The sequence below is a fragment of the Agelaius phoeniceus genome, chromosome 3 (genome assembly GCF_051311805.1).
Source record: "Agelaius phoeniceus isolate bAgePho1 chromosome 3, bAgePho1.hap1, whole genome shotgun sequence".
NCBI lineage: Eukaryota > Metazoa > Chordata > Aves > Passeriformes > Icteridae > Agelaius > Agelaius phoeniceus.
The window spans coordinates 83,922,419-83,935,792 of NC_135267.1; the positions used below are offsets into that span (position 1 = coordinate 83,922,419).

Below are 13,374 nucleotides of genomic sequence, written 5' to 3' on the forward strand. Positions count from 1 at the left end.
CTGTAGAAGGAAAGCAGAGTTACGCTGTCGCAGGGAGAGAGAACAGCAGTGCCCTGCCCGAGCAGGTGAGCTAGCACGGGGCAAAAGGGAATCTGGAGCTTTGCAAATTAATTTTAAAATTTTACTGAGGCTTCCAACAAGGCAATGCAAGTTTTGAGGGAGTATACTGGCTTCATTTAGGGTCAACAGAAGTACATGCGATTGTTTGGCGCTCATTTTTACCCTAAGGCAGGAGAGCTGGAAAAACAATGAGGAGCCCTTCCCTTCCTTGGCCAGAAAGTTGTTCTAAACTCCTACCAAGTTTTTCAAATTGCACCTAATACACACAGATCTCAGTAAGTAGATGGTCTGCTCTGCTGTGCCTGGTTCAAAAGTCTCTGTCCCACCAAACCCCTAAGCTTCAGTTTAGAGCAAACACTCATAACTAAAAGAATATTAAGCTGTTATTGGCAGTGATTTTTAAAAAATAGCCAAATTATATATTTAGCATTTTCCCTGTGAGTCAGTCTAGAACTACTCACAGTTAAAAAGTGATGACTATCACTGGTCAGAGAAAGTTGTCTGAACCCGTGAAGTTTAGAGCGTAGCTCCCGTTCCCGCGCCTTGCCTTCAACCATCATGGCAACACGAGCGGTGAGGATTTTGTTACCACAATATCCTCAAGCCAAATAAAATACTTGTTCATGCTTCATGATCTGGGGACTGTATTAAAAAAAAAGAAGAGGAAAGAAGAAAAATGCTACAGCTATTTAGGTAAGTCAGTACATTAAACGCTGCGGTGAGAAGCAACACACGGGAGTACGTTTCATCTTTTCATTGAAGAAACACTTGGACGGCCACAAGTGTGTGCTACACACGTACAAACCATCTCTAGATAAGCCAAAGTATAAAGAATATTTTAAATTATTTTGTCACTAACAGCTAAGTTATGTTTTCCATTCCCTTCTGAAGAAAGACTCCTTCGAAGTCTAGTTTTATTTGGGAGTCTATAATCCTTGAAAATCTTAATGTTGGAGAACAAATGGTGAATCTGCCTGGAGCCACAGCCAAAGCTCATCAGCTGCACAGATTTCAGCACTGCAATATTAGCAGTCTTTCAGTCTTGACGATACTTAAACCCATATTAACTACACATACTATTCTACCTTCTGAAAGCCTACAGAAAAGGTCTGCTGCTAGAAAACAGAGATGCTGCTATGAGCTAATTGACAGAAGAAAATATTTTCAAAATAGTTCTTCATAACACAAAAAACCCACACCGCAAACACAGCAAAGGGTGATTGAAAATTGTTATAAAGAATAAAACAGTGAAAAAGATAATTTTGGCTACATGCAAATTACCGCTGATGTAGGAAGATAAGCAGAATGGCTTAGGCACCGAGATTCACTTGGTCACTGCACAACTTGACCTAGGCAGATGAGAAGTGTAATGAAATGTTTAAATTAAGGCATTTTCCCCCATCAAATTGGCCCTGCTGTCTCTGTTCCAGCCTTCTAATTTAGCTCCACTTTTGTATTCCCATTGGGCTCCACAGCGCTGGTCTCGTTCCTAGGATAGAGCAGCTTAAAACAAGAATTCTGGGTATATCCTGCAACAAGCATCTAAACCAGGTCTTTTTGAAAGGTTTAGCTAAGCTTATACTTTTTTATTTTAAGAGAAACATTTAGTCTGTAAGAGAAATACCTGAAAGATTTAGGATTATTTCAATTTTCCTCTGTAGTCCACACAGCTTTGATGCTTCACCAGTTGTTTGGACATTTTGACTGCCTACTGTAACACTGACAGCCAGTCAGCACCCGGCCAATGCTTCAGATTAAGTTGTTGCCTTCTGCTCTACTGTTCTCATAGAGACTGATATATCAAGAGAGTGAGCCCAAGAGAGCTCCTTGGAGTGAAATTAAGCCTACAAAGGGAATTGTGTGCCTGCACAGATATTCGCATGGCAGCAAAATTTCTGGAATTCTATAGATTGCTTCTGCAAAAGTCTTTGGGGAAGTAAAAAATAATAATTATTAAAAAATACCTTTACCGAATGATCAAGAGCTGCACACAGAGAAATGCTTTCAAAACACAAGCATTTAATTTTTTTAAATGTTAAGTGAGATGTAAATATGCATGGTAGCAACAAAGTGCCCAAAAGCATACTGAAAACATATTCCATACACAGTTAGCAATAGAAGTCTGTACAAAAGTAATAAAGTTACACAATATAAAAAATACTCCATAACTATAATTTAAAAGAGGGAAAAAAGACAAGGGAATTGATTTCTCAGTTCATATAATTTATTGCAGTTAGCACACAGTTTAAAAATTCACCAACACACCAATAGTACAAAACTAAACAGCATTATAAGTTATTCCCTCCTCAGGAAAATAAAACATACTATGATTGTCAAAGCTAGATGTCAGTCTAAGTTTTAGAACAAAAGAAGAATGTGAAACTAAGGAAAGGAAAAAAGCAATCACTCACGAGGACCACAAAAAAATCCAAGAGAAAGTCCATTTTCCTCAGACACTGATTGTCTTTTCTAACTTAAGAAAAGAATGTAGTTTTAAACCTAGAAACTATTCAAGTAACTAAAGATAACGCTCCAAGGCCATTTTCACAGCTTTTTTTTTGTTTTAAATGCCATTACAGCCAAATTAACACACATTTGACCAAATATTTCCAAAACAGTCCAGCAATACACAATGGAGTTTTCCATTCAGTATCTTAAGCACAAAAATAGGCTATGTTTACAGTAGTTAAGGCGATCAAATTTTAAACAAAAGCAGAGAAAAAAAAAAAAAGGAAAAAAAAAGGAAAAAACAGCAAACGTTTTCCATGCTACTCCCATAGACCTTATTTGTAAGTGCAAGACAGGAAAACAAACACTGTGCAAAATGCTTTTGACCTGCGTGTTGGTCATTAAAACCACACGTCAGGCTGCAGTCTCTGCTGCTTGGATACGCATAGTCCTTCCCCGGCCCCCCCGGCCCCCCCTGTCACTCAGGCCTGCCCAGGCCTTTCAGCCCGGGGCTTTTTTTGCTTTTTTTTTTCAGTCCACAGCCTCTTTTCAACGGGGGGGAAAAAAAAAAAGAACGACCTATTGTGGTGGAGTGGTGCAGCAGGAATCCTACAAATGCTCATCTGGGGAAATGGACGCACCTCAGTTGGAGCTGGCGTGGGGTCTGTGCAATTAGAAGGGGTCTGGGGTTAGTAAATGCACACCGCACATGCAAATCTCGAAGCCTGGTTGTAAACATTCAATTTTTTTCTCCTTGTTAACGTAGCTAAATCGGCAACTCGTAGCTTAAGTTCTTCTCAACTTAAAGACAGTGGGAAAGTAAATTTAAATTAGATAAAATAAAAACAGTGCATTTCTCATCTTTATAACACTGGCATTTTCAACGGTGTCAGGTTTTTTTCCTAAGGAAATTAAATAATTTTCAACTCACTCGTTAAAGTTATACAATGCAAACAAAGACAAAAATATACTGAAAATCATGCATTTCTGTAGCGTTAATATTTACTTTTCAAGACTCAACTAAGAGCATCAACACAACCTGCCAAGTTCTTTGATACCTCCCCCCGGCCCATGTAATCAATTACAGTATACAATAACAGTAATTCACATTTTTTAAACACACAGTTCATCACTGCTGAAGCTGCAATATCCTTTTTCATCCCAAGCAAACCTTCACGTAAGACAGAGTCCCAGTGATCCCAGTGTACTCTCAGGGTTTTTGTTTTATGTTTTTGTGTTGGTTTTTTTTGTGGTTTTTTTTTTTCCAGTGGGAACTGTCAGAAATCCAGAAGTTGCCATAATAAGTTTTAAGTCAACCGCTTGTTTAAAAATAGATAATCCAGCATTTCAGAAATTTTCCATTTGGGTCTAAAAGCATTCAGGTTTCCAACAGCTAGAAAGGACTCATGCAATTATAGAAATGTAAAGGAACTGACAAAATTGGGAGAGGATTTCTACATTCAGATTTTAAGAGAGGAAAAAGATCAAGAGTTTAAAAGAATGCAGTGTTTTGGAGAGAATAAAGCCATGTCCAAATTTTTTGAATTGGAGATTCCTTAGAAGTAAAGTATCCGCTGGCTTCTATTCCGAAAAGGGGGGAAAATACGCTCCGCAATTAGTTACTTTGTCGGATTACCTCTACAATTCATTTTTACTGGAGTGCTAAATTAGTGAAATATTCATGCTGCCTTAAAGTGCAAAAACAAGCTAATAGCCAAACTTTCAGTTCAAGGAAACAAGATTGCTTTTAGACTGTACCACAACTATATAGATTTATATATATATTATTTATATATATAAAAATTTTATTTCCAAAGTTCTTGTGAGCTATCTTCTAAGGTCCAGTCTCTGACAGTAGGTAAGCTCAGTGCTTCGCTTTTGACAGACAATGAGTTCACCAACTCACAGTGAAACTTCCGAATGTGTCTGTAAAGGTCTCCGGACTGTGTGAACCTGCGTTCACACCACTTACAAGCATGAGGCTTCTCCCGCGTGTGAACCACTGCGTGGCGGCTCAGGTTGTGGGAGTACTGGAAGCTCTTCCCACACTGGGTGCAAGTGTAGGGCTTTTCACCTGAATGAGTCCTCTCATGACGTTTCAAGGTGTACATGCAAGAAAAAGTCTTACCACACAACGAGCAGGTCGGGACATTGACATCGGTAGCAGGCTTGCTGCGGATCCCGTCCTGCTCTCGAAAGTGCGTGCTTAAATGGATTTGCAGGATGTGGGGGCTAGGAAAGACCTTGTTGCAGAGAGGACACATGAAAATTTGGCCAGCAGGGCTAAGTATGTTTGACACGTAAGGGAGCAAGCTGCTGTCCATGTTTCCTTCCACCTGGACTCTCTCATTCTCTGGAGTTATCATTTCGTCATCGCTTGCCTTGTCCTCTCTATCTAGCTCCCTCAAGACCGAATCTTCCCTCATCGGAGCCAGGTGGGCCGGCTCGTACTGTACCCTGTTATTAGTGCTCACACTTTCTTTCACAGTGCTATGTTCCATATCATAGTCATTAGTGCCAACATCACTCTCATCACAGGAAGCCTCTTTTTCCACCTTCACCTGAACAAGGCTGTTTCTAAGCATGTCCTGCGAAGAGAAATAAGAACTGTTCAAATTTTCAACTCCTGAAAGGCTGGACTTGACAGACAGGTCCAGCACGCAGTCAACATCTGCTGAATCCCTCACGGAGGTGACAGACCTCTGGGACAAAGACTCTGTTGAGCTGCAGGGGCTGGCTACTGTTTTTCCAGCTGCTGCTGTGTGCGTCTCTGCCTCTCCGCCAGTCTGGGGAATGCCTGCTGAGTCTGAGGGCAATCTCATCCACATGTTCCCAGGCTCAGCCGCCAAGTCCCTTTTGCTAGGCAGGATGTTCAATTTTTCATCTTCTCCGTCATCTTCATCGCTGGGCAAGTCTCCTGGCATGTGGCTGCTGCCGTCGGAGAGGCTCTCCACTTTGTCTGAACAACTTGAGGCGTCTTCCTCCTTTTTTGTACTGTCTGCCTCCGTGGTTGCTTTCTCTTTCAGCTTCTTTTTGCAGACTTTGACAATGTCATACATGTGGAGATAACTGGCAGCTGCTAGCACGTCTTCAATGGGCAAGTCTTTGAACTGGAGCTTTCCTTCGTACATGAATTCAAGCAGGAGAGCGAAAGCTGGGGCTGTAACAATGTCGCTGTTCAGATGAACAATGTCCCTTTTGTCCAGCTGGTCCTTGTAAAAGAGGTGGAAATACATGCTGCATGAAGCCAGTACAGCCCTGTGCGCTCGGAACTGGGCATCTCCTACCAGAACAGTGCAATCACAAAGAAAACCCTGATGTCTCTGCTCACTCAGACACTGTAGCAAATGTCTACTGTGGTCAGGAAACTCCATACTGTCTTCATAACCTATAAACAACAAAATTTTTAAAAATTAAATGTAGGTCAGAATCACAGAACTTATAAATCCAAGTAATTCCGCTCTAAAAACTCGGTATTTGTATTGCCGAAATTCTGGTACTGACACCACGCAAAGATTATTTAACACAAATGTACGATGGCAACTCTGTCCCCGACTGACCACTACAGTTATGATTTCCTTTCTGTGATAAATAAGCCGGTCTAGTGAGCGCATAGGTACATCTGCAATTTTTTTTTTGAAGTACCACTGCTGTTCATAAAATCTGTTCAACAGTTTGGTTTTTTTTTTAGAGAACTTCCTCCAGATTGAGTCCCTAGGAGGGCAAACCCCCTTCCCTCCCAAGAAAAAAAAAAAAAAATTTTTTTAAACACTAAGTTTGAGAGATCACGGAAGCAGCAGAAAAAATGTACCAGATCATCTATCTTCTTTTTAAAGTCAAATGGTAGTAAGAGGAGAGGTTCTCACATGAAGAAATATTAAATACCCTAATCTGTATACCCAAGTCTAACATTCATAAAAGACAAAAAATATTTATGTGTATCAATTTATATCAACAGCAAAAATGGACATTTTTACAAATTTAGTTCATGTGGCTTTCTTCTTGTAGTAAGTACAGGTTTTTTTAAGGTTTTAAACCTTTTCCACACTGTACAATAGAACATGAACATTTTTTGCCAACATGCAGAATATACAAAAGAAAGCTAACAACCAAAACGCCAACGAGCACCACTTCCCCAGTGCAGAAGGACAGAAATTTCCCTCCCCTCCCACACCAGGCAGAGTTTGCAGTACTAAGCTTAAAAAAAAAAAAAAAAGTCATTCAACCATTCAACGTGAGCATGTGTCCACGTTTAGAAAGAGTATCCCAAGTACTGTTCTTACCCAAGTGATTTTTATTTGCCTTCCTTGATGATAAAGACAAAATAAACTTAAAAAAGAAGCAAAGAAGCCAAAAATCAAATTGAAAGTAAAATCTTTTAAAAACCTATGTTAATCTATTCTTCTGTGATTGATAGCAATGGTCTCCCAAACCATCTGAGCAGATCGTGACTCTCCAGGCTGGCAGATATTAGTGAAAAACCCTCATCCCTTGCAAAGCAAGATGTACTAAAACTTACAACACAACCCCTACTATATTCTGTAAAATACCATTGCTAGAGTAAAGCATGAAGATTTACAATACAATCACTTTAAGTGCCCCACAGCCAACATCAATCCTAATCCTTAAGAGGGCTAAAAATAAAGATTGGAGGGCAGCTCACAAGGTAGCTGTGATCAAATTAGGAGGCTGAAAGGACAGAGAGGGACGAAGAAGGAAGCTTATAAACATCTGATCCAGCTGACTGTGGCCATATGGCAGCTGCTGCCCAGATAAAGAGATTAAGAATAGAGGAGTGCGATTACAGCTGTCTGGCCAATTCAGGCAGCTCAAATCTACAAGTTCTAAATTAGTCGCAAATACAAAAACTCCTTCAAATAATTATTGTTACACTAAATAAAAGATTTCAAATGCTACATGCAAGGAAGAAAAGAGGAAACCAGTCAAGCCATTCTCCCGGGTACAAAAGTTTTTAAACACATAACTGATTTCTATCTTTCAGAAGCACTACAGCTGTATGCTACTACATTTCTGAGCTACTGGATATTTAACCATGTAACGAAAGACTTCCCTACAAACACATTTTAGCCAGGAAGGTCCTTTTGTAAAAACACACACTCTTGTATATTTCATTAAAACCCCTGTAAAGTAATTTAAAAGATGCAAGACAAGAACATAAAGCAAAACTCTCTTTAGGCTTGCCACTAAATCCATTGCAGTTTTGGTCTCAGAAATTCAGGACGAACTTGCTCTCTCCTTCTTCCAAACCAAGACATTCCCACAATATGCATTAAAGTTAATGCTAACAATGTGCCCAAGAACTGATACTCTCCAACTGTAGTCCAAGCCTTTTGACTAAGTCCACTTATCTATTTAATACTCAATTTCATATATTACCTCTAAACTTGGTTAGAAAAGTAATGTGATTTTTTTTTCTAAAATTCAATAAACAACACACCAAAACAGAAATATGCTGTATCTAATCTATTGCTACTCCTACCTTTAGTACACATAAACCTGATTAAGTCCTTTCCTCTGAGTCTTGCTGGCTCCAGGTCTGTTAGATCGGTGGAAAAAAAGCAGACTAGGAGAGACAGATGCAAAGTGGAGATGATGTTAGAGAGGAATGAGATACCTTCTCCACACACAGATCTGCACACACTAACTCCCTGTCTGTGTGTTAGAATAAAAGGCTGAGGGATGGCAGGCTGTCAGCTGCTCTGACATCATGTTCAGATGGAAATGCTACCTCCAGCTGTGCTCCTTTTAATGCCATATGCTACTCCTCTACACTCCTGCCACCAGCTTTTTCTTAGGAGAACTTTTCTCTTCTGTTAGTATAAACAAAATACTTCAAAGTCTCTTTTTTTCAAACTTTCTAACAGGGAGGAAAAAAAAAAAAGAAAATCCTAAACATATGGGGCTTTACTGTATGTGCAGCATAGCAACACTTCTGCCTTAACTTGGAGGTCCGCTTTACGTGCTGACAGAGTACCCCAGCCACGGGGTTACTCCAGAAAGCCACACCGGCTCGGGGGTTTTACTGAGCCCAGGGGTTCATTTAAAAGCAGAAATTAACCGGACCTAATTACCACCTCACTGCTCCCCGCTCCGCCGCCGGTCCTTTCAGTTCCAGCGTTTAAGGCAGCGCAAGTGACACCGAGCACCAACTCCGGCTCCTTTCGAGCCGCCGAGCAGCTCCCCTGGCCGGGGCACTGCTGCGAGCGCTCGGCTCGGCTCCTGCACCGCGCTTCCCCCGCGGGGGCCGGGGCTGCCCGGCTATTTGACCGCGGCAGCGCCAGGACGCGGGTCCCCGGCCCCGCGGGCTCCGAGCGGCCCCCCCGCCCGAGCGGGAGCCCCGAGCCGCGCCGGCCCCCCCGGTGACACTCACGCGTGTACCCAGCGGGGCGGGTCACCTGCCCGCCGCCGGGCGGGGACAGCCCGCCGCCCCCCGGGACGGGACGGGACGGGCGGGGAGGCGGCGGCGGCGCGCAGCAAGTTCCCGGCGGGCCCGGCCTCGCCAGCCCCGCCGGGCGGCGGCAACTTTTGGCCGGGGCCGTGTGTGTCCCCCCCGGCCCGACACTCCCGTCCGGGGCCCCGGTCCCGCGGGCAGCGCCGCCCCCGCCCGCGGCCGGGCCGTGGCCGGGCGCGCCGGCAGCCGCCCCGCGGGGAAGGAAGCAGCTGCCCGGCGCGCAGGAAAAGCCGCCCCCGGGTCACGGCGGCAACAAAAGAAAAGTAACCGGGAGCGTCGCCGGGGCGGCCGGTCCCACCGCCCGGGGAGCGCTGCCCCCGCCCCTCCGCCCACCCCCGGCCGGACCCGCCGCCAACTCCGCCCGCCCCGCGGGGCCGCAGCGGCCCCGGCCCCGGCGCGGCGGGTGTGTGGGGATGGGGGCAGCGGGACTCACACTGCGCGGCGGCCCGAAGTCCCCGCGCTCCCGCCGCCGCCCGCCGGCTCCTCTTCGCTCACTTGCCGCTCCGGGATCGCGCCTCGCCCCCCGCCCGCCCCCCGCGCCCGCTGGCCGCCGCCCCCCCCGGGCTCCCCCCTGCCGGCGGCTGAGGAGCGAGCGGGGCAGCCGGCGGAGCGAAGCGGGCCCCGCGCTCAGCGGCTCCCCATGGCACCGGCGGGGCGCGGGGGCGGGCGGGGGCCGGGGGCGGGCGGGGGCGCGGGGCTCTCGCGCGGCGGCGGCGGCGGCGGCACAGCCGGGCCCGGCTGCGGCAGACAGATGTTCGCCCCCTCCCTCCCCGCTCCCCACTTCGGACTCCGCTCCCTGACTGACAGCGCGGCCCGCCCGCGCCGCCGCCGCCGCCAACCGCCGCGGCGCCCCGCCGCTGACTGACGGGCCGCGGCGGCCGCCGATTGGAGCGGGGCGGCCCGGGAAGGCCGGCGGCGCCGCCAATCGCGGCGCGCGGACGGGCACGGGGGGCGTGACCCGGCGGGGAGCCGAGGCGGAAGGGGGCGGGGCCGCGCGGGGCCGGGGCGGGGCGAGCGGCGCGGGGCGGGGCCGGCGGGGAGGGGCGGTGGCGGCGGCGGCGCGGTGCATGGCGGGACGGCGGCAGGTGCGGGCGGCTCGGGCGGGAGCGCAGCCGGGTGTGCTCCCGCTTCCAGTGCTCCCGCTTCCAGTGCTCCCGGGTTCTCCTATGCTCCCGGGTTCTCCTGTGCTCCCGGATTCTCCTGTGCTCCCCTTCCTCCGCTGCTCCCGGTCCTCGAGTGCTCCCGCAGCCCCGGCCGGCCGGCTGGGCGCTGCTGGGCTGCCGCGGGGCCGGGCGGCGTGCCATAAAGTGCTGAGACCATGCAGCCATCCGGGGCAGGAGCATTAGTGGTGTCTTGTGGATGGTTATGTGTGTGTGCTAGTTATATATGGTCCCTATCGCAGTGTTACCTCAAGACCCAAGAGGCGTCATCTGCCCCTACTAAGAACACACAGTCGGCTAAGATAAGGAAAGTTTTTGCCAAAATTCACCAAGGGATCCGTATCTAGGAGAAACTCAAGTTACTGATGGTCGGTAACTTTGCAGAAGTTGAATGCAGGAACATCTGGATTAGCATAAATCACAAGGATGCTAATGGATGCTGCTGTGAGATGTACAAAAATAGAGTACCATGCCACATTTATGATTGGGTAATTAGAAATAAGCACCAGTGGGTAATTAGGTGATTCATATCATACCATTGTGTAAAACTCCTAAAGCAAAATCTCAGGGGTGTGCCCAGTTTGGCTGGGGCACTTTAGATGCAAGAATAAATATTTATGTTTGCAATTTTGTGGTTTGAGTCCTAGCCTCTCTCCTTGAGAGAGCCAGCTGTGAATTCATAGCAAGAGTGCAAGTGCTTTGCCTTCTCTCCTCCAAGGAGCTCTGCCCTGAGCTCCCATCTCAAAGGTTGAATTACCGTGAGTGCTTTCTGGTGGTGCGGACTGCAAGGAGCAGTGCCAGCAGGTTGGCATCATTTGGGATGTGTGTGTGTGTGTGTGTGTGTGCCCAGGTCTGTGGGCAGCTCTGGGCAGGCTGGTGCCCGAGGGGGAGCGAGCTCTCCAGAGCTCATTGTGGCTCACAGGCAGATTGAGGTCAGCGGCTTTGGAGAATGCCACGGCTTAATGGCGGGTTAGGGTAGGGCAATGGAGGCCAGGTTGGAAGGGCTAAGGTCTTCCTTAGCAAGGGACTAATCCAAGGAGATCTGGGTATTTCCCCATCTCCCCTTCAGCTTCAGGTAAAGAGGTAATATAGGGAAGTATTTTAAAGAGAACAAGGATCACCAACAGAGACTTGGAGCTTAAAGAGAAAGAACTCAGTTGAGTATTAATAACCAAAATTGATTGAGTGGCTGTAAAAGCTGAAAACCATGTACTTCGTCTCTTCAGTACTATGAAACTGTTACAAAGAAACAGACTGAATTCTAGCTGTGCCTAATTGCTCTGACAGCACTGCTATGTATATAACACAGCAGCTAGCATCTAGGTGGCCATATGCTTCAAGCATTACATACATACATGAAAATAAAAAAAATATATATATGTACAAAAGAAAACACTTTTCACTCCATCCTTCAGTGAACTAATTGCTCACACTAGGTGTGGAATTTTTAAATTATTAACTTTCAATCTCTCTTAGATGCTGATACAATGCCGTCATTAAGACTTGGGAATTTTTTCCATTGGCACCCTGTTCCATATTTCATTATAGCTGGAACTTGATAGGATTTTGTCCTTGTCTTCAGGATACAGCAGCTAAGATGCTGACTCTTCATGTTTCCTGATTGTTTCCTCAGTGCTAATAATCACTTCATCTGAGAAAAATCAGTACTGTATTCCCTGCTGCCTGTCATTTCTTGAACATCATCCCTATACCTACTAAACTGCTTTTTCTTTTGATTGCAAAAGTAAGTGTTGAAAGTACTTTAAAAGGAAATACTTTGGAAAATAGTTCTAAAGTTTAGCTTGTTTAGGTTTTTATAATGTTAAATATACAAATAACTTATGCAGTTATATATATTTGAACTGTCAGTGACTGTGCCTGAGATGATTACATTAACTGTGTTGTCCTAGATCTCTACACTTCATGCTGCCTCTTGCTTCCTCAAGTAAGCCATCTCACCAGCTGCTCCGGGTTGGTTAGTAAGACCTCAGTTTGTGAATATTTACTTATGCAAGTACAGCTTTACCAAGGGAGGCAATTTAGGCATTTTCATAACACAAAACTCTTTGGAAAATGAGTCTGCTTAATGTGAAAAAAATCAAAGAATTTATTTCCTAAAGAGGACATTTAGCAAATGGACTTTCTCAGATCCTTACAGACTTATACAGGACCTGAAATTTTAAAATAAATGTTAAATAAAATTTAATTTAATTTGTTTGTACTTTCTGTTAATTTATTATTTCCTCCTCATAGACAAGAATTTGCCTCCTTATGTTTTAAGATGTACTGAGAAAAAATTTACTGTCCCTCATCTAGTATTTACAAAGCTGACTCTTAATTAAATCAGGTTGCACTCTCTTTTCCATTCTGTCATTTGGTTATACGACCTCCAGCAAATTGCTTTGTCTGTTTTGTGTAGATTGGTTCACCCTGGGGCTACAGGTTATTTCTTACTACAGTTATAGTTAAGAGAGTGATCTACAATTACCATTTATACAGCTGTTATAATAAACCACTTTTTTTACTGTTTCTAAATAGAAGATGGAGAGAAACAGAGAAAAAGTGAGTGTAGGTAACACTTTAGGATTAAAAATCTTTTTTGGCAGTGAGTAAGGCTTTATTGATTTAAACCTGGAACTGTTGACATTTGTCTGGAATTTTTTTAATGTGAAAGGAACTCTAATTTTTTAAAAAGTACTTAGAGAGGTTTAAAGACTTAGCATTATGATAAATATAGAAACAAGATGATAGAGAGTGAATTAAGGAAAAAAACCTTCAGAGGGAAAACTCATGAATACCTAATAGTCCAGTTGATCCTCTATTAGAAAAAATAATATAAGACATACATTCCATTGGAAGGGATGGTGAAGCCTTGTTGTAAAGGGACATAAACATCTGGCAGTACACCTGGTCTCTGCACACATTTATAAATCACCTCAGGCATCCCAAGGTACTGTAAAGAACACACACAAGAAAATTGAACTAAGAACATTCATAAGCCAAGGAAAATAAAAATTATCTCAATATTGCATGGAAAGAAATGAGTCTCATTTACTTCACAAGCACATTTTGGAAAGACATGATGCAATTTTGCACTTCTTGCACCTTTTCACTTGCTGACTTTCATTTATATCCTCCAGGCAACAAGGAGGCCTGAAGGCCTTTGGCTCATAACCAGCGCTGACGCTGCAGCGTGGAGCATCAGGAGCGCCTGCAGCTCGGGTAGAGCCTCCC

At 45.1% G+C, this 13,374-nt stretch overlaps 1 protein-coding gene across 5 annotated transcripts; it reads right to left on the reverse strand.

The window, feature by feature from the left end:
• Positions 1-2,262: 2,262 nt before the first annotated feature.
• ZBTB18 (zinc finger and BTB domain containing 18) lies at positions 2,263-9,698 on the reverse strand. 5 transcript variants are annotated; one of them, XM_054629351.2, is made up of 3 exons: positions 9,414-9,698; positions 8,009-8,092; positions 2,263-5,896 (listed from the first exon to the last, which is right to left on the reverse strand). In XM_054629351.2, exons 2-3 carry the CDS (start codon positions 8,019-8,021, stop codon positions 4,314-4,316), a joined length of 1,596 nt encoding a protein of 531 aa, XP_054485326.1. In that variant the 5' UTR covers positions 8,022-8,092; positions 9,414-9,698; the 3' UTR covers positions 2,263-4,313. The 5 variants fall into 5 exon arrangements, with proteins under 5 accessions (XP_054485326.1, XP_054485327.1, XP_077031871.1 ...); XM_054629352.2 differs by lacking the exon at positions 8,009-8,092; XM_077175756.1 differs by lacking the exons at positions 8,009-8,092; positions 9,414-9,698 and adding an exon at positions 8,144-8,534.
• Positions 9,699-13,374: the final 3,676 nt, after the last annotated feature.